Source organism: Phascolarctos cinereus, unplaced genomic scaffold (assembly GCF_003287225.1).
Source record: "Phascolarctos cinereus isolate Bilbo 61053 unplaced genomic scaffold, phaCin_HiC Scaffold_9;HRSCAF=440, whole genome shotgun sequence".
Taxonomy (NCBI): Eukaryota; Metazoa; Chordata; class Mammalia; order Diprotodontia; family Phascolarctidae; genus Phascolarctos; species Phascolarctos cinereus.
In genome coordinates this window covers 138,436,963-138,458,934 of record NW_027556402.1, presented here as the reverse complement: position 1 = coordinate 138,458,934, position 21,972 = coordinate 138,436,963, and the positions used below count along the sequence as shown (strand labels likewise).

The window sequence follows — 21,972 nt, the reverse complement described above, 5'->3', positions numbered from 1 at the left end:
TCCTCCTGTAGTCTTAGCCATTCTCTTTATGTTCTTTTTCAATTCAACTCAACCAAGTACTTATGACATGTATGGGATTGTGTGTCAGATACTAGGAATACAGGGATAAGAATGGCAAAGTCCCTGTCCTCAAGAAGTTGACATTTTACTGAGGAAACACAGTATATACACAGATACGCAAACACGACATACAAGAGAAGAGAGAGAGAATGCCAACAACAAGAAAAAATCTGGGAAGCTTTTGAGTTAGAAACTGGAATTGAGCCTTGAAGGAAGCTAGGGATCCTAAGAAGCAGAGGTGCAGGCTAGTTAACCACTAGTTATCCACTAGGATTTCAGCTTCCTGAAAGTAAGGACTGGGACCTCTTTGATTGTTGTTAGTCCCCAAACCTAGCTTAGTGATGAGGTTGTTATAGTGGGCTTTCGTATTTGTAACAATAGTTGTTCCTGATGCTAAGATCATGGTTTTCATCCTAAGGAGCCATGCATGGAGAAGGCAGACAACTAGACCAGGATGGATAAGAGTGGGTTCCTAAAGAGAAACTCTTGCTCTGAATCCTTGGGAGCGAGCCTGTCTCTGGGCAGGCAGAAAACTAATATGCAGTAAATAGAGTACTGGACTTGGAGTTGGGAAAACCTGAGTTCCAGTCCTGCCTCAGACTCTCACTAAATACGTGACCCAGGACAAGTCATTTAACCTCCCTCAGCCCTAGTTTCCTTATCTACAAAATTGGGCTAATAACAGCACAAACTTCACAGGGTTGTTAGGAGGATTAAATAAGTTATAATATGTAAAGAACTTTGAGACCCTTAAAAGCACTATATAAATGTTATTGCTGTTATCATTTCCATCATTGTTAATGGAACCTGAGCTCGGAAATATCAGGAGCTGGTAGTAAGAGTTCTCTCGCTAAGAAAACTGTACTGGAGTGTAGAACCAGGAATGCAGCGATCACATGGAGCCCAACAGAACTAGAAAAGAGTGTGTGGTATAAAGTTGGAAGTCCAAGACTGGGAGCAAAAGATTTAGGTGCTAGGCCTAGCACTAATTCTCTGGGTCTTAATTTCTTCATCTTAAGAAGAAAAAAAAATTAAAAGCATTTAACTAGGTGAGGGATCAGTACTCTTTTAAGGGGGAAAAACTATTTTTGATAATTTTCATTGCATATAATTTTTTAAATGTTAAAATTATTGAATATTTAAGTATTCCTTTTTTTTTTTTATTGTGCCCAAGGCCACAATCAACTGTTATCAGGGGCAGGAGTTACATTCAGGTCTTCCTGACTATACTGCCTGGTGAAGAATTCATTCAAATGATTCTAGCTTCGTGTACTTATTTGTACGTGTTCATTGTTTTAAGTTTAAAAGAAAACATTATATCATTCTATTACTCAGCACAATAAAAAGACAAATACTAATTTATTTTTAGAAGACCATTGTTATGATGCACATATGTAGTACAGCAACCAGAGTAAGGATCCTAATGGGACCTTCTCTTGTGAGTACTAATTGTCCCCAGGCAGAGAGAACCTGATCCCAATGAAGTAAGGGACCGGAAGCAACACAAGTTTGAGGATAAGAAGTGGGAAGGATCATGATTTTAACAAAAACTAAGAATGTGGGTGCAAGGGAGAGTGGAGAGTATTGCTGTATGAAGCTAAGGACTAGCTAGGTAGAAGTGGTTCATGTAGGGCACTCCCATGGGGGATGTATGCTGGGAGCAAGGGCAGGGGGAAAGAGGGATGTATAAGAATTCTAGGCCAGTCCCTTACTGCCTTGCGTACTTAATGGCTTTTGCCATCTAATGTGAAGAATAAACACAAGAAGTAAACAGCCTCATTTATTTTCATTAAAAGAGCTGTAAGTATGAATGGCTCACCTTCCCCCTTCTCCCTTGCAGACGTTTGGACTAGATGATCTGAAGATCTTTTTTTAAAAAAACCTTTAAATTACTGTAATTCTCCCTTATAGTTTACTCAAGGACAGAAAACTGTCTTATTTGTCTTCCCTGTAAGTTTATACACTAGTTAGTAATTGAAAATCACTGCATTGTTGGACTAAAAATATATTTTAAAAAGGCATAGAACCAACAAAGCAAACAGACATTTTTACATATAAATAATTACAACTTGTGTTAAAGAATATAAAAGGAAAGTCTATTAGAAGAGAAACAATAGAAAAAATACTGAAAAGAAGTATTGTGTAGAGAAGGAGAAGTCATGGGGAAAGAGATGTTTGCACAAAATTATTTGACTAGCAGGACATGAATGCCATCTTCCTACAATATCAAGCATGATGAAATTTGAAATATATAGGCATTTAATTGTCAAATGGTATTTGTATGGTTTTCTTAATTTTTATATATCCCCTTCTAGATTATAAATCCTTGTGCTGAATCTTATTGTGTTTTTTAATTTTTGGATCTTTCTCACCCTTGACATAGCACAATAATAGTAGGGACTAATAAATGAATAGAAGGAATGAGTAGATGATTTTTTTAATGGTGTGGTTAAGCCACTGATGCTTTGAAGAGGAATGGATTTTCCCCACCACATATGAAAAAGCAAATGAAAATATTTCTTTTATGAGGTCCATGAGTGGATCAGGGAGGTGGTCCGAATTACTTTAAAGGCTTTTAGTGTAACTTTGTTAGCCTGCTGTCAGAAAGAAGAATTTGTTCAAATTGTGTTTTCAAATGATAAAATATAGTTTCAATAGACATGCAACTCTCATCTTATCTTTGCTTTCTTTTATAGTATTTTTTTAATATGACTCTTCTTAGATATCTAAGTCTCAATTAAATTTATCATACTGCACTGTCAATGAATGATGGCTTCATCGAGGGATTACCTATGTGTAAAAAAAAAACTACTAAAATTCCATCAAAGGAAAAATATCATGATTTCTGTGGCACGCACTTTGGAAAAATGTAGCCAGATAGATATAGATGCACACATACACATGTGTGTGTACATATGTGTATACAGGCATATGTATTATATACACATATATTTATACACGATATAGATGTGTGTGTATATATATACACATACACACACACACACACACACACATATATATATCTCTATATCTATATCTATATATATCTCCATTCAGTATTCATTCATTCATTCATTCAGAACCTATTTATGGCAAAACCTTTAAGTGTGATTATAGTTTAAAAATATAAGAAAAATAAAAGTGACTTTGTAAGGTTCTGCATGAATTCTTTACAGCTAAAATATGATCTTAAGAATTTGATCTTCTTAGGTTATATCAAAAAAAAATGTCCCCTACCTGCCAACTCCTCTACTTGAACTTATAATCTGAAAAATCAAGCTATGTTTATCTCTTTTTTTTTTCCCCTCAAGAAATAAAAATCCTGCTGTGGAATGTAGCTGACAGTTTTGTTGAGGATGTATGTATATTTAGAACGAAAACCTAATTGCTCTTCCGTTAGCTTTATTGCAGGGCCAACACTTGTTTCTGCCAGCAAAGTAGGCAGGTATGAGGAGAGTACACATAGGGAGCAACTCAATTGACGAAAGGACAGCTATTTTTATAGAGCCAATTTTCAGTCCACAGTTTGAGTTTATTACTTCTGCTAATTATGGGTTAAGAAGGGTTTTTTTCTTTCTCTTTTACTATTATTATTATTAGTTAGTATTCAGGTATGATTTTGTATTTCCTAAGTGTTTTTTATTTACTTATCCATGTATTTATGTCCATCATCTCTCCAAATCCTCATAAAAATGCTTAGTTAGCCAAGCCTTATTGATTATTCTAGTGAGAAGTAATAAAGAAAACCCTTCAAGGTTTGTCCCAATAACAATTTTGACTCTTTACCAGATTATACCTAATATTTAGCACTCCCAGTAATGGAAGAAAATATTTTCTTTTTTTAACTTTGATAATGACAAAAATTTCCTATCATTTTAGCCTTTCTAAGCAACCATTTAACAAACGGTGATGAGAGCCAATATATTTGGGCATGTTCCTAATGTGTTTGGTGTGGAAAGCACAGAAGATGGAGTTTTCAAACATGCTAACCATATTGATGTGAGGCAGCTGACACTCTGAAAGCACTGATGTGTTCTGAAGGCCTCTGTAATTTCACAGTCATTAGAAGGGGAAGTTTATAAATCAGACATTCAGTTGAAGGAAAAGGAAGAGACACGCTGGATGGCATCCTGGCAGATAGGATCAGAGCTCAAAGTGACCACAGTAAATTGGAGAAACAATCAAAAGCCAACTAAATTAGGTTCTGGGAGGAGAAGTAAGTAAAAGATACCTGGGGACAGAAAACAACTTTACAAATAAGAGGTGGGAAAAGAGGTTATATTTAAGTTACTTAAAAACAATCTAGGGTCAGTTGAAAGCAAAGTCCACCCAATGACACAAAGCAAAATAAAACAATCTCAGAAATAGAATGCATCAATGAGAATATAGAAACCATTCAATAAAGTTTCCATGAATGGACAGCCTTTGTCTAGGGTAATAAATATGTAGTCAGTGATGTACGTTAATTGCCCTTTTCAACATTCATTCAAGCCCTCAGAATCCACTGAGTGACCAAAGAAGTAGAATTAGCTAAAGATGCCCTGTCTGAATAGCAGTGGGGAGTCAATTAAGACTAATTTCCACTCTCTGCCCTTACTCTCAAGTCCCATCCCTACTATCATTGCAAACTACTAGAATTTACTCGCAATTTTAGAAATCAAACACTTATTTTCTCCCACTAAATTCTGCATGTCTTATTCTGTTCCTGCTGCTCAAATCCTTGCTTGAACCATAATCTCCAGAACCAAAGCTGATTGCTATGGCAACAATGGCTTCTCTCTTAAACTGGCATTAAAATTAAAGATGGGAAACAGGAAATAATAGTAACACAATTCTTGAGATCTTTTTTCCAGAAAATGTTCTTAATGCTAAAACATAAAGGGAGGGATGAACAGTACTTGGCTGGGGAATGGTACTCCACAACATTTTTAGTGACCTCTATCAGTTTGTCATGTAGTTTTCTTATATAAACAAATAGATTTTTGATTCACCACTTCAAGATAAGGGAGGCAGCTTCCTGTAGGGTTAAAAAAAAAAAAGAAGGTCTGATATTGGAATCGGAGGTCATGGGTTCAAAATCAGACTTTGCTACTCTATGACTTTTAGGAAGTATTTTCCCTTCTGTGGGCCTCAGGATTCTCCACTGTAATTTGATTTCCAAGGCTTCTTCAGGATTTAAATCTGTTATCTCTAACAGCAGCAAATGACCAGCATCTGTTTCTATGATTCCCTGAAATTTGATAGGACTCTGAGCAGACTACTACAAAAGATACATTTCTGCAACAGAATATTTTTTGTTCAAGCCTCATTGCCATCTCAAAGCATCCCTATATACTACAGTGCTTTTGTACCATTGTTACTGGTCATTCTAAACTTAACTGCTCAGTATGGTAGGCCACGAGGACAGAGAAAGTCATATTTGGCACTCATTCCCCCTAGGCCAGTAGTGTGGCTTGGAAAATGTTATAAAAATTTCTTTTTAAATGAGAAAATAAAAGAGAATGTGGGAGTTGAAGAGGAGTAGTAGGCATAAAAATATGTAAAAAGCATTCACTATATTAACATATTTTAAAAGCGTCATCAGAATTGCACTCATGGATTTCATCTTTCCTTTTTTGTGATTAAATCTTTTTTTTTCTTACATCCTAGGCCTTTAATAAATTGAGTGATAAACACAGGAGCCGAAATATTGAGTCATCTGCTTCTTGGTTATGCTTGATTCCTCCCAGCTCAGTGTTCATGCTACAGTTCGTTACAGGAGACAAAATTGTTTCCTTATTCTAAACCACAGATCATCTTCTTTTACATCAGTACAGAAAAAAAATATAAGGCAAGGGAATATTTTATCTTTCAAGCCTTATATATATATATATCTATATCTCAAGGAGAATAGTGGCATGCAATGTGAATAAGCCCTATTGCTATTTTCCAAATAGTTCAGTTAATATCATGTGTAGTAATAATCATGTTTCTTTAAAGAAGAAAGAAGCCAGTAGAGACAAGTAGGTGTTAAGATGTAAAATCCAGCTTTCAAAACCACAACGTAATAGGAGGCTCAGGTTGTCATCATATGAACAGAGTTTTAGAGTGTTCTGATGACATTATGGAGTACATACAATTGATTTTGTTTGTTTTGTTTTCCTGAACTCATTATTAGTTGTTTACAACAATTTAATTTTCTAATCAAATATTTATAGGTACATTATAATTGTTTTTGTAAGGGCACACACTATCACAGCAGTTGAAACCAAAGGCTTGGACAGTGAAGTAACAGCATTTCCAGTTCTTTCCATCAGTATATCATTGACTATCTACTCTTGTCTATAAAGCTTAAACCAGGTGTAGCCCATTAATTATACAATTTTAACTTTTGATGAGATATTCTGTTCTTTAAATGAAAGGCTCTGTAGTATATAATGCATTCATTTAGAGTCTGCTAGCTTATTAGCAGAAAATATTGACATTCCATTAGAACATGGGAAAATAACATCATTTTTGTGACCCATGGGTGACAGATTTAGTTATAGCTCTTTTACAGAGGTAGAGGGGCATAGTGCAGAGTTGACTTTGGAGCCAGGAGCCCTAGATTTAAGCCCTACCTACAATGTATTGTCTTTGTAACCCTGGGCAAGTCACTCACCAAGATCAGAGGTGTTAAACACATAGCCAACACCCCTGAGTTCCAACTAGATTAAAATGTATTTGAGAAATATTTTTTTTAAAATAAATAAAAATACAACAAAATACAGGTAACATTACATTTAAAAACTAACTCAGCATGCAGCCCACAGGGATCTTTATGTACAGATTAGTGGCCACACTTTCTATTTGAGTTTGACACCACTGCTCTAGACAACTCCAAAGCTTTATAAATTGCAGAGAAAGTGCCAAGCTACATTGGTAGAGAGGTCTCCATATCAATGAAACAACAGTTCTACTATCTATCCCTATCTCCTTTGTACAATTAAAACAATGCAATGTGTAATATTCTTTTCAAAGCATATACACATACTTTATGAATCCACCAAATTACATTTTAAGAAGTCCAGGGTTATTCACTTTATTCTCTCACTATACATGTTCTTTCTCTCCAAAAATTAAAAAAAAAATTGGCAATAATTTTAGTCATGCAAAACTCTCCTCTGGAAAAGTAGATTTATAGTCATTTACTTCTCCCTTTTCCTGCCTTATGCCAGAGATAAAAATTTGCCAACATATCTTTATCTAATGTGGATCATAGTTTGTCTAATTAAGATGTGATTCTGGTAGCATTTCTTCAGCCTTCATGTAGTATTTTTATTAACATCTTTTCCTTACTTTCATTCCTCCTTATTATTTAAAATAAATATATACTTCTATTCACAAATTAACTCCATGTCACTATTGGAATAGGTTTAACAGAGTTTTTTTTTTTTCCTTTGAGTTATCTCTCTCCTGTGAATTAACTTTGTGAAATAGAAAATGTTGCAGCCTGATCGGGCAATATTCTAAACCAAGGTGTATCTGTTTATAAGAGGATCTAAGACTAGGTTTTTACTTCTTGAATATCCTGATATGCTATCAAAATAACCAGATGGAGAGGGAAAATATCAATCAAATCTGTTTGGTATTATGAAGCAGAAACAGAATAAAACAAATACTCTGGAAAAAACCCTGGTCTTTGGACAGAAATCAGCCTTTCTTTAAAAATAGCAGCAACGATAACAACAAACAGAAAAGCAAAGCAATTTTAGTCAAACTAGATTGCTTAAGTAGTCTAGCCTTTGAGAAATAACTAATGCTATGGATCATGGGGAAGCTACTTCCAACTTCAGAAATCAAGGCGTTGGGCTCAAAGAGGGTGCCAGCAAAGATAACAAAACAAAAAAAAATACAATAGTGACAGTTTTTAAAAATTATCTTAAATGATTTTGATTTGACTAATTTTTTTTTAATTAACAGGCAGCACGGTACAAAGCATCTTCTTTGTTTATTCTGTCTATATTTTTTTAATTTGTCTCCCCCATTAGAATGGAAGCTCACTGAGAGTAGGGATTATTTCATTCTTTCTATTTGCATCCCTAGCACCTAGTACAAGGTTATGGATATAACAGAAACTTACTAAATCCTTATTGATTGATGGATTGATTGATTTGGACTTAGAGGACTTCGATTCATATTCTGTCTTGCTATTTACCACTTATGTAACCTTCGGCAAGTAAACTAAGCTCTCTGGGACCCATTTTCCTCAACTATAAAATGATGGGGTTCACCTAGGTATCCTTTGAGTTCCCTTCTCTCAATTTGTGATACTTTGAGCAATAGTTAGATAAATTGTTTATGAAAAAAAAATCAGTTAATTTTCTAATTGAGTACTGATTTTTCTTTATTTTTAGATTTGTGATTTTGAAATAAATTTACTGAAAGAAGAAGATATTACATAGTGCTTAATAAATATGGGCATATTGATAAAAACCATAATCTATGAAACTATTGTGCTTGCTAGAGAGTTTTTGTACATGGAGCGTCATTATGAGGCTAACCAACTTTGGAGATATTTCTTTTCATGAAACTTAAAAAAAACAAAACTGTTCAGATCTCTTCTTCTCTCAGTAACAACTGCTCACCAAATATGAGCCTAATCATAAGTGTATAATAAACAAAGTTTTGTTTTCTATGTTGTTCACTTTCACTGAAAAAAAAACACCAAAAAACAGAACAAAAAACTGTTTTCCACAATGGAGTAATGTACTGTTTTATGTTAGTCTCTTTCTTTCAAATATTTTTTCTTTGTTTTGGCTGTTGGATTTTGTTTCATTTACTCTTAACAAGCATGGGAGCATAACCTTGCTTATACCTTGAGAAAGCAAATACCATCAATGTGGCTTTATTGGCATTTTGAACCATTTTTGTTCTTTCACACTTGGAAAGTCTGTGCTTTGTGGAAAATGTCTGTGCTCTAGTGCCATGTATTTTTGAGTCTAACAAGCTGGCTTCCTGTAATCAAGACAATTTCAACTGTTGTCATTCTGAATGTTTTTCTTTCTTTCTTTTTTTTAATCATATTTGCCTGATTGACCTTTTTTTTTCCCTGTCTTTCTATTGGGCTGCTCCAGGAGCCATGGCTAATCATCTTATAACCAATGCTCTGCTTCGTCCTCATGGCACTAACAATCCCTATAATACATTGCTTGGGGAACCGGCCGTCTGTAACAACCCTTCTGTGAGCATGTACAACACACAAGGTGTGCTCGAGTTTATCTTCATTTTTTGAGTGAGAGTCGCATTTTTATGTGGCTTTTAGGGGCACATTTGTTTCCTTTTTCTTTCTTTCTTTCTTTTTCTTCTGTCTTTTCTTTGTTTTGGAAACAGATACAAAGACTCTTTCCCTGTCACATCCATCTAGATCTATATTTTTTCCCATTTTCCCTGGGCTTTTCTCAGTAAATGAATGGATTCCATGTGCTAGACAAATCCCTGCTCCATCAAGATATCTGTTTTTCTTTGTTGTTTTGTAATTTTGGTTTGTGGTTTGTCAATTATTTCTACATTTGTTTCCTGTTGTCAATACTTTCTTTATTAAATATTTCTTAATTAAATATATATTCATTACGAGAAGTGGAAATTATATTTAAGGTAAGTAAGAAAAATTGTGACGGTGGCATAAGAAGGTTTTTTTTATTATTTTTATAAAAAAGCTAAAATTTAAAGAATTTTTAAAGCTAAGGTAGATGTAATAGAAAATGTGACTCTCTAAACCAGGGTAAAATAATTTTATAAAATAAATAGAACAAATATATAAACAGTTCTAAGGAAAAACAGGTTAGTGTGGAGGAAAGAAGTCAGAAGTCAGAAGAAATGGGTCTGGTTCCCCATTCTGCAATGGGGAACTCAATCTTTTCATTCCAGATTTCTCATCCATAAACTAGAGAGTTGGATTAAAGGATCTCTAAAGTCCTTCCTAGTTAAAACAAAACAAAACAAAACCAAAAAACCCACAGATTCAATATCAAATAACAGGATCTAAAACACAATTTACATTCAAGAATTTGTGGGATGTTTTTACCCTTATAAAGAAATTTTCAGGAGAGACCACAAAAAAATTAGATGTTGAATAGGTTAGTAATGATTGTTTGACTGGTATGGTCCACAGGTCACATTCATTTTGCAGCAAGGAATACAACAAAATTAAAATATAACTTTAAATATAGATTCATCTTTAGGGTTGTTTGAAACAAAATTTAATAGTATTTAAATATTTCCAGAGGTTTTGCCTAAGGTTTATGCCTCCCAAATAATAATCACTTGATATTTTTTTTTCTGAGATACACTCTGAAATAGTTAGCAAGCGACAAATTTATAATATTTGTGTGTGTGCACTTGTCTGTGTGTGTGTGTGTGTGTGTGTGTTAAAGCCCATGAAACAGTTTGTCCATGAATGTGTCTATACTAATGTGAAAATGGCCAGATGGACTCTGCCTGAATTCTGAGAATCACTTAGAGTTATAAAAATCATTAGGGACAACAGTTCTGATTTGAGCTAAGGAGAATGTTTTAATTTCTGCTGAAGTAAAGATAGTTCTTCAGCCTTTCAAATTCTTTCAAGTCCTCAAAGCTTATATAGAACCTTCAAACATAAAGGGAACTTGGAGAGCATCCAATTAAATACCACATCTACACACAATTCAGCATGCCTGACCGAAAGCCACTACTTGGATACCTGAAGTAAGTAAGCTCCAGCTTTCTAGCTTATGAAACAACCTCTCCATTCCTGTTATTAGGAAACTCTGGTTTTAATATAAACCATTTTACTTTGTAAGGTAAATGTTTTTTTCCCCTATGCATTTCACTAATTGGTCCTACTACTACAGTAACATAGAACAAATCTATTATGTTTACTCTATAACAGTTCTTTGAAGGTTTAAAGATAGTTATAATGCCTTCCTTTAGATTTCTTTTATCTAGGCCTAAATATTCCCAATGTGTTCGTTCAGTCGTTTCTTGAATAATGTTTTCCAGGCTTTCTCCATCTGGACCCTCTTCCAAGAAAGGCATTTGTCAATTCAATTTAATAAACATTTATTAATTACTCATGTGCAGTATGATGTGCAAGGCTATGGATTTTTTAAAAAAATGAAAACAACAACACAGTATTTGACCTCAGGGAGCTTACATATGGAAATGAGACATGTATTCACGAAAATATGATAGAAGGTAACAAGATAATGGTACAGAAGACACAAAGTGTTTGGAGAATATTTGAAGGGGGGTATAATTTTGAGTTGAGAAGATTAGAACACCTTTGAGAAGGTGGCAGCAAGATTATTTCAACAGGAGAAGGTGTAAACAGAATATGATCTGTACAGATGCATGATGGGTAGAAGAGAGTAAGAAACAGGGTGGGGAATAGAAGGTGAAAGGAAAAATCAAGTAATAGTCCATTTGGCTATAATATAAATTACATGAAGGAAAATAGTAGGGAACAAGGATAGAAACATAATATGGAGACAGATTGAAGAAGGTATGAGATTTGCCAAGAAGTGTGAATTTTATTTCCTAGGCAACAGAAACCTGGTGAAAATTTCTGAGCAAGGGATTAAAATGCACAGAACCATTGATTAGCAAAATTACTTAGGAAGCTGTGTGAAGGACAGATTGAATGGGGGTAAAGACTGGCAGGAAAGAAACTCATTTAGAGATGGTCACAATCCCACCCTAGGAATTATACAGTAATTTAAGAAACCATGTAAACCCCTTGGAAATAGGGAGCTTCAGTTTTTGTATTTGTCTTTCCAGCACTTAAGTAGGTTTCTAATAAGTGCTTATTGATTGAACAATAGATTAAGAATGATGATAAGGACCTGAATTATGGTAGTTGCACTATGAAGAGAGAGGAGGTAATGGATATTAAGATGTTATGGACAAAAAAATTGACAACTTAGAAATCACTGCATTTATACAATGATGGGATACTGAGGCAGAAATAAGGGAAGCATCAACAACTAGGAGAATGTGAACAACAAAACTATACAATTTGTCAAGAGGAGCAGTTTGTAGGGAGAAGACGATGAGTTCATATTGGGACTTGAGTTAGAAAAGCTAGCAGGGCATCTAGAAGGCAAGTTGAATGTAGTTAAGGGGTGTGGTTAATGGAAAGATGTGATCTGGATAGATAGGATCAGGAGTCATGTGACTAGAGATGATAACAGAAACCATGGGAGTGGGTGAAACAGTAAAGGGAGAGAACGTTTAGAGAGAAAATAACAGGGCCAAAAAAAGAATCTTGGAGACACTCATGCTAGACAATGTGAAGATGAAGCAAAGAGGGAATGGTCAGACTGGGAGAAGGAAACCCAAGAGACAACAGTATTATGAAAGGTAGAGGAGAATATGAGAAGATAGGAGTGGTCAACAGTGTCATTGTCCCCCATGTGTCATCTGACTACTATAGAATACAGGGTGATTTTGTATGGGGTTCCCTATTTTGCTTATTCTCCTTAGCTCAAGTCTAAGGTAATTACACATTAGTTATTTGTCATTCATGGTCTATTGACAATTGATTTGTTTAGACTGAACCAAAATGAGCACTTCAATAGGCACAGTTACCTATAATTGATTAGGCTTCTTGCATGAGTATTTTAACATACTCAGTGTTTATATGATATAGTTAATTGTTTCTAAGCTACAATTAATTTGGGGTTTATTTTTTAGTTACTTGAACATTTTATGTAATTTTAAATTTCTCATAATATGAAAAAGTAATAACTTTTATAAACTCATTTCCTACCATAGTCATAGTTAGGAAATGTCCTTAAAGATAGAACCTTTCAGGGGCAGCTAGGTGGCCACAGTGGTTAAAGCACTGGTTCTGGAGTCAGTTGTATTCCTGAGTTCAAATATGCCCTCGGACACATAACACTCACTAGCTGTGTGATTCTGGGCAAGTCACTTAACCCCAATTGCTTCACTGCCCCCCCCCCAAAAAAGAAGATAGAACCCTTCAGTAAAAGCAAATAAATTTAATCCCATTGGATATATTGAAATTTGAATTAACATACAGGAAGTTTTCTTTACCTCAGAATCAAGTATCAAATATTGCCACTAAGGGTTGTTGCTTTTTTTTTTAATACAAAACCAAATACATGACCATTGTAAATTAATTTTAGCTTTTATTCCCCAAATTTTAATTATTTTATCTGATGGTTTTCTTGAAATATACTGAAAAATTTAATCATTTTTTTTTCCAAGATGGAAGTGGGATACTTCAGCTACTCTGTGTTTTAGGTTAAAAAATGTTAAGAGATTTTTGATAGTCTTTAGAATATTGACTTTCCCAATGAATAAGTGATAAATCATGGTGACTGTCATACTGCTACTAATCTTATGCTTTCAGATGAATGCACTTATATTCTAACTGGCAAGGGGAAATCATACATGAAATATAGGTGGCTCGGTATGTACTGGGTTGGTTTATATTGAATCACCACTTGGCACTGTTATATGAGTTTAATAAGTCAGTTACACAGATTTAATCTTGGCATAAAGAAATTAAACCTGAACATGCTAATGCACTTGATATTCTAATGCTTTATTTTAAATCTGCATAAATATGTTTAACATATAAAAATACAATTAGACATTGAGATTGGTATATTTTAAAATATGTGAATGTAGGTTTTTTTCATTATTAAATTCTTGATTCTATATGAAGTTTTTGAGAATGATATAGAGTATTTGGGGATAAATTTATCAGAAAGTGAAAATTCTAGCATTACAATAGGAAACTGAAAAAAGCATTGAGAGAGCTTTTTAAGTATTGTTCTAGAATAGTATAAATGTCAAACAATTGAATTCACATCCATAACTTTTAAAAAAGTCATTCATAGTGTTGTTCCAATGTATTGAAGAAAACATGGTATTTGACTAATTTACTAACTTATAAGATATGCAAAAGTATATATTCCGTTATGGCCTTCAAAGCCAAAGAAGGCCCTGATTTGAAGTAAAAGTGATTGCATGTAATGGAGGTTGGAAGTCCTTGGGTTCCAGCCCCAGTTCTGCCACTTCCTAGTTGTATAAACTAGAATAAGTCACTTACCCTTTTTGGGTTTTATCTGTAAAATTTGAAGATAGGCCTATAATACTTCCAAAGTTCCTTTCACTTTCAAAATTCTGTAAGGTAATTAAAGAAGCTTTGAAAAACCCCCAAATACTGTACAATTACTACCACATTGCATTGACCCTTAAATTCCTATAACTGCTTTAAAATTTGAGGTATTAAACAGATTTACTCTACATTTTGAAACACAGTTGGTCTTGGATCAATTGTATGCAGATGCACTTCCCCCCCCCACCCCCAAAGCCCACCCCAACTTTTAAAGCTGTGGAGGTAACTAAAATAGTTGACTATGGTGTAAGTGAAGTTGAGACCTCCTAAATGTATTGCACCATTCAGCTCAGTGATTTTTCATTTGGTTGTATTTTAAGTACTGCAAAGACTGAATCAAGAAGGTGTATTCTTGCAATCTGAGTAAAGTTTTGGGGAGGAAAACCTTTTGTTTTGAGGTGGGTTTTTTTTGTAATTTTAGGTAAGAGTTTGGTTTTTTTTGTTTTGTTTTTGTTTGGTTGGTTTTGTTAAAGAAGGGAACAAAGGAAATTAAATGTAAAAATCTGTGCTGAAATAAGATTGTGCCACAAACCAGAAGATAACAAGAAATTAATTGTGGTTAAAAACATTATTTTTTTCTCTGTTAGCCTTTTTTCCACTTTAGACTTTGAATGACAGTCTGATTTAACTATTTTCCTTTTTTCTGGCAGTACCAAAATTGATGCAAATTCTGGAAGTATTTATTCCTTGGAAATACATATTTTGATGTCCCTATTTCTATTTTATGTATCGATATAAATGATCACTAATTATAAGTAATAAGGAAACTTTTGTGTGCTTGTAAAGATGGGAAAAATATGACTGGAAAGAAACAAAAGATAAGGGAAAGCAAGCAATTGAAAAACATCTGGCATATTTTCATTCTCTCACTGTATAAGTACAGGGTTAGAAGTGCCCCCCCCGGAAGCCAAGCCACTTCTGGGCAACTGACCTTGAATTAGATTTGTGGGGACAGTGGAAACTTCATTTGAATTGCTGTTCTTCTTGGTTTGTGTGATAATCTTAAATTTTCTAACAAGTGTATTTCTTCATATTAAAATATGCAAACTATAGGAAGGATCTTTTAAGAAGCACTGTACTAGCATGCTCTTATGGGGATGTCTGATTTCCTGACTAACATTTTAGGAATTTTTACTTCTAATAAACCATGTAACACAGACTCATGTATTTGGGGGCTGTGGAAATGATTTCTGTTGACCCTTTTTTCTGCATATCATCAATTTGCTTTTTACTCATGTTTCTCCTATTGTCGCTGTAAGCTTACTTGTTGTTTTTTCTTTCCTTTTCTTCATGCTGTCGTTTAGAGCCCTACAGAGAGACAAGTATGGGAGTAAAGCTAAACATTGCATATCAAATGTAATTTTTTTTAGTTCACTTTTATTGCATCACATATAGATGATGTAGTTATTAAAAACAGTTCATCTCACAATTTTGAAACCAAAAGAATAAAAAGCTTATGAATCTACTTATCTAAATATATGTGAATATAGATTAGACGCTTTTATTGTCTGATTCCTTTATTTGTGTCACGTAATCAGCATAGTTCTTGAGTTTCATATAATTGTCTGTGTGAGTTAAATTGTTTTTAAATTAAGTATTTTTTAAAAGTAAGTCATGAACTTTCATTATTTCAAAATGGCACATTTCATCATAAGACTATGTTCTGTTTCAAGTTCAGTGCACCCACTTTATTTTGCTGTGGCAGTTTCCAGTCTGCAATTCCATGCATTGACAACATAAATAACAAGCAGGGTTTCAATGCATAAGTCACCCAACCATAATCATCCAACATGCTGTCACAGACTCAGCAGCAGTAGCCACCCATCACATACAGTCCTTTAAAAACATTTGCTTTTTGTTTCTTCTTAACATTGTGAATTGTCTGTGAGGTATTTTCTAACATGAAAATAAATAGCTTCATTCTATGTCTGTGATGCCACTGATTTCAGGCCTTTGCTGTTGTTTTTGAAATGTCTGTTGTGAGAATTCAGAGGATGCATCCGGAATCCATGATACAATTGACATATTCAGGCCACTTCACTGCAACTGTCAACTGGACACTGTAGAGTACAGTCCTAGATAAACAAGAGAACTGCATCACAGATATAGAATGAATGCTCTATTTTCACAAGGTAGCAGTGCATTAAGGAGTTTCTACAATGATGTGACCCCTAACCAATATTTGCAGTCAAGAAAGCCACCTGTTCCTACCTTTATTGGCTCAGTGTTGTTTGTGATCATTTCTGGTAGTTGCATTTTAATTCTTTTACCAAGTAATATATATATGGAAATGTCATGTTTCTTAGATATCTATTCATGGATGATAAAACTCACGAAGATGCATGGAGCTATACTTAGCAGCTTCCTTTATAATTAAGGAATTTCATAGCAGCTTTTTTCTTCCAAGAAAATATATTCTGAGTGTCCCAAAAGTTTTAGTGAAGATTTAAGGTCAAGTGGTTCTTAAATGCATTAAGACTTTTGGGACACCCTATGTATATGTTAAATGACCTCCACCAAATTACCTTCAGTTCAAATGTTTAAAAGTCAATGAGTGCTCTATCAGGGTTTAAACTGAGCTTTTCATATTGATACTATGTTGTTGATAATTGGGTATCCATATTGCCCCTACCTTCTTTTTGAAGCAGTAGCCTAATTATATTGAAATATTCAAATGGATCTGACCTCATTGATAAAGGTATTCCCTCCAATGATGCAGATCACCTTATCCATTTCTGCCCATTCTATGTGATATTTGTTTATGATCTCCATAGGGCACTACCCAAAATGCTGGGGGGGGGTTCCTTAATTTCTTTTGATAATGTGAACATACCAATACACCCTAAATAATAACAGTGGGTACAACATATGTTAACCATGAAGGTGCCTATTATCCCCCCTAAAAAAAAAACCAACCAAATCCATATAATATTTTTTTTAAAACCGACAAAATAGTAATCTTTTGATGTCACATCACAAGCATCATCTTAAAATTTAAGGCAACAAATAAAATAAATGTTAAGGATGTGTTATTAAACTTGATGCTTATAAATTGATGGCTATCAGATGTCAATACCAAAAGTATTAACTGTTTCATTTTACAAGTTATTACTAAATTCATTATGGATGGAAATATTGAGTTGTTATCTATAGTCTTTTTATCCATTTTCAAGGTTTATTTTGTTTTTTAAAAAAATTTAGAATGGTATTAGTTATCCAACTATGTATGTGTATATATGTGTGTGTGTGTGTGTGTGTGTGTGTGTGTATATGTATATTTATTTATACACACATACTTATCTGTATCATATGTCTCTATAAATAATTTGGATCTCAGTAAAATTATAGTAAACAAAAATGTAATTCTATATGTATCCCAAATGAACTGCTGGATACAAATGTCAGCCTCTTTTTCTTTACTGTTTTTCAGAGGGGCTTCTGAACAATGCCAGGGATACAAGTGTCATGGATACTCTACCACTGAATGGTAACCACGGCAATAACTACAGCATTGCCAGCAGCGAGTACTTGAGCAACTGTGTGCAAATCATTGACCGTGGCTACAATCATAATGAGACAGCCCTAGAGAAAAAAATCCTGAAGGAACTCACTTCCAACTATATCCCTTCTTATCTGAACAACCATGAGCGCTCTAGTGAGCAGAATAGGAACCTGATGAACAAACTGGTGAATAACCTTGGCAGTGGGAGTGAAGATGATGCCATTGTCCTTGATGATGCCACCTCCTTCAACCATGAGGAGAGTCTGGGCCTGGAACTCATTCATGAAGAGTCTGATGCCCCTTTGCTGCCCCCAAGAGTTTATTCCACAGAGAACCACCAGCCACATCATTACACCAGAAGGCGGATCCCACAAGACAACAGTGAGAGCTTTTTCCCCTTGCTAACCAATGAGCACACAGAAGACCTCCAGTCACCCAACAGGGATTCTCTCTATACCAGTATGCCCGCACTGGCTGCTATGCCAGGCACAGAAAGCGTTACCACCAGCACCCAGACCGATCCCCCGCCAGCCAAAAGTGGTGATGCTGATGATGTTTACTACAAAAGTATGCCAAATCTAGGCTCCAGAAACCACGTCCATCAGCTGCACACTTACTACCAACTAGGGCGAGGAAGCAGTGATGGATTTATAGTTCCTCCAAACAAAGACGGGTCCTCCCCAGAGGGGAGTTCCAAGGGACCTGCTCACTTGGTCACTAGTCTATAGAAGAGTAAGCAAAAATTTAAGCCAACAAAATCCCTAACACCTGGTTTACTGTTCCGAGTTAATATAAGCAGTGGTAATATTGTGTGTACTCCTAAATCTTTATGCTGTTCTAAAGGGAAAACAAATGGACAAAAATCAAAAACAAGAAACAAAAACTTTCAGACTTTTTTTTTTTACTGGAATTTTTAGGCCAGCCCAGGGGAGAATGATAACTGCTGAAATTCCCCTCTCCCCCTCTCTCTTGTCCTTCCCCCCTCAGAGACTTCATTATGTTAATGAACGGGATATGAAGAAAATGGCACTCTTTGTGGCCTTCTTGAATTAATGCTGTGTTTGTTTAAACATCTCTGATGCTCTGTTACTATTCTAATATGGACCTAATTTTAAAAAGGCCAGAACACGCATCTGAAATTAGTAACAGTAACGCATCTAGATTGGAGTGCTGCACAAACAAACATAACAAAGCAAAACTGTTTATTATCAATCTGTATCACCTAATGGTTTTTGGTCACTCATAACTTGATTTTACCACAGCAGACTTAGCTGTGGGGTAAAACAAAATAAAATCCTAATGAAATGGAAGGGAATTCTAGAATTATATGCTAAATGCATATTTTATGTTTTGCTGTATTAACTGATGATAAAACTAATGGCAGAAAAATTGAACAGTTTCTATGTAATGTACAGATACTAGCATTGCACATATAGTCTGCTTTCCGTTCCTCCAGAACTTGCGTCCCTGTTAATGTAGTGGAAAACAAAAAAACAAAAAACAAACAAAAACAAAAAAACAAAAAAAAGAACTTTCTGTTGTGCTGGTCTTGCAAGTTTGTCTTACCAGTAGGAGCAAGATTTTCATTAGTTTTTTGGGGGCCATTTTTTTTCTTAATATTTCACTGGGCAAAATAAATAAACAAGAACTATCACTTTATAAGGATCATTTTCTAGTAATACAAACACAAATTATTTTTTACAAAAAAAAAATTGGATCTTCTTCCCTCACTCTGTATCTTTATTCGGTGGCTATATTGCAAACAGGACTTTTGCAGATTAGAGCAGGACAAACTTTATGTTTACAATGCACAGCTGATATAATACAAAGCCAATTGGGCAAGAAGTCCCTCACCAAGGCAGTAGGAATGGATCAAGAAGTTGAGAGGTATCTATAGAAACAGTGAGGACTTTTTGCATGTGAAAATGATAATCTTCTAGGACTAAGGGCACTCCTGGTTCATTCTTGGCTCCTAGATGAGGAACTTGTATTGCAGTTGGTTAAAAGAAATATATTCGCCCATACTACAAATTGAAAAATCCAATTATTTTGATGCGACTAAAAAGAAAATCCTCTTTTCATTACTTTCCCAAAGAGGGAAAAAGTTATTTATTTGACAGGATTTTAAGTAATGTAGGATTTCAGGAGGTAAATTAGCAGCACAGATTATAATTTTTTTTAATTTATGATCCATTTTGTATGGTCTCAAAGTTGAATGACCTCATTACTAATATTTGTTGTAAAAGTGAAACTTGTTTGCCAACCAATAAACAACTGATTAAGATTTAGAAGATATTGTATCTATGTATGTACAATTAATCATTCATCCTCTTTTACTTTCTTTTGCCTTTTTCCCTTCTATTTTCATATATGAAACTAGTGGATTTGCTAATCCTCTAAGGCACAAGTTAACCATGCAAAAGAAAAAACTCCCTGGCTAAATAACTTAAGCACAAAAATTAAACAGCTGTGGCAGATGAAGGAAACCAGAAAAATGGGTTGGTAATGCTTGTGTAGGCTGAAACAAAGGGAACAAATTCCCATTCTAACAGGTTATATATTGGTGTGTTATATGCCTATTATATAAACCACATTCAATCAAAGATTTTAAAGTATAGTATTTCTTTGGTTGTACAAGTTTTCTCTTTTGTAATCTCCAATATGTTAGCTATAGATCAACTTGTTTGTAAAAAGCTGCTAAAAATTGTGGCAAAGAAAATATAAACTTGCAGCAAGCTCCTCTGAGATTATGTTTATGATAACTTAGGGGGAAATGACAATTAAATTCTTTCGGAGAAAGTCTCGGGGTCTTCAACAGCCCCAGAACCTTCATCAACAACACATAGGCATTAAGCCCAGGAAGATTATGAGGGAAATGGGGAGGATTAGGAAGAATTTGAGTATTGCTATTTGTTATATACATAATTGTGGAAAACTTTCAAAACCTAAACCCTGTTCAGCTAGAATTTCATGTCATAAATCAAAACAGAGACTATCATATACCTTAGACTTAGATGACTTACACATCATTTAAATATAACAACAAAGGCTCTTAGCTAGTGTATAAGATGATTCTGATGTCAGTTGCAAAAGTCTAATTTATGCATTGATCTTTTCAATCATTTGGGCTGGGGCATATATATATTTTTTCTAAATTGAAGAACAGAATAATAATTATATAATCTCAAAAAAATTATGGCAATATTAGCACCTGAGAGGTATTTAGCCCATCAGGTATAAAGGATGAAATTTGACTCTGATGAAAACCCATTTAGCATTCTTTAAGGTAACTGTAGAAACTCAAGTGTGGGTTGCAGATCTTAGATCTGACACTTGGTTTATCAACCAAGAAGCAGTCTATGTAGGCACAAACTGGTCTAGGAGAAGCTTGTTTCATAAGACTAGGGGAAAGCTACCTCAATTCAGCTTGCTGATACTGCCAATTCTGGTTTTCAGATGTTGCTACCTCCATGTTATCTTTTTTTTTTGTCTTCTGTTAACTGAAATTTGAAACAGGTAGCCTACCCCAGCTTGACATTGACCAAGATGAAGAAAGGCTATTTTGTTTTCTCCACAAGTGTAAACTGGTGCAGAAGATCACCCAATACTGTCAGTTACTACCATCAATATAAATGGGCAAGATTTTTTTAAACTCTTCTACATCTTTGTTGAGGGTGTGTTTTCAGAATGACTTATTAGCAAGAACCCAAAGACATTCACAGGAAGAAATTGTTACATAAATTTTATGTAATTATGTTGAAATCATTGGTAGATAAAGCAATTAATTCTACCTACCTTTGAAGAGAAGACTGTGTATGTATGTATGCATATGTGTATATACATACATACATATATATATATATATATATATATATATATATATATAAATAAGTTGGATAACTAGCTTAGCTATCAAGCCCTGTGACAATGACAAAGTTTTCATTTCCTTAGTTTCCACTTTTGATTCAATATGCATTTCTATCTTCTACTGATTTGAAAGTTTTGGAGTTTTAGGGTTTTTTGTTCTTGCTCTCTAGTCAAGTCAACAAGCATTAAGCATCCACTGTGTGCTGAGCACAGTACTAATCCCTCTGATTTTTATAGTCTTTTGAATAAGAATGTACCCTCAACACATTTTACTTTATGTCTCAACTGGAGAGGGAGGAGTGATTTTCAGTCAAGAGGAAATTGGCATAAAACCCAAACCAAGGTACTTCTGATGTTATGCTGATAATTAGAAGTAAAAATCATAACTATCTAATAA

General features: G+C 34.5%; 1 protein-coding gene across 8 annotated transcripts in view; it reads left to right on the top strand.

Annotated features, from left to right (window-relative positions):
• ADGRL3 (adhesion G protein-coupled receptor L3) overlaps positions 1-20,001 on the top strand; it is a 943,202-nt gene extending 923,201 nt beyond the window's left edge. For 5 of the 8 annotated variants that reach the window (XM_078148806.1, XM_078148805.1, XM_078148804.1 and 2 more), the window contains one exon: positions 17,637-20,001. In XM_078148806.1, the coding sequence (XP_078004932.1) occupies positions 17,637-18,436 (800 nt within the window). In that variant the 3' untranslated portion in view covers positions 18,437-20,001. Of the gene's footprint in view, positions 1-9,155; positions 9,285-15,510; positions 15,563-17,636 lie in introns of all 8 variants that reach the window. The other 3 variants (XM_078148808.1, XM_078148807.1, XM_078148809.1) reach the window with 2 other exon arrangements.
• The last annotated feature ends 1,971 nt before the right edge of the window (positions 20,002-21,972 follow it).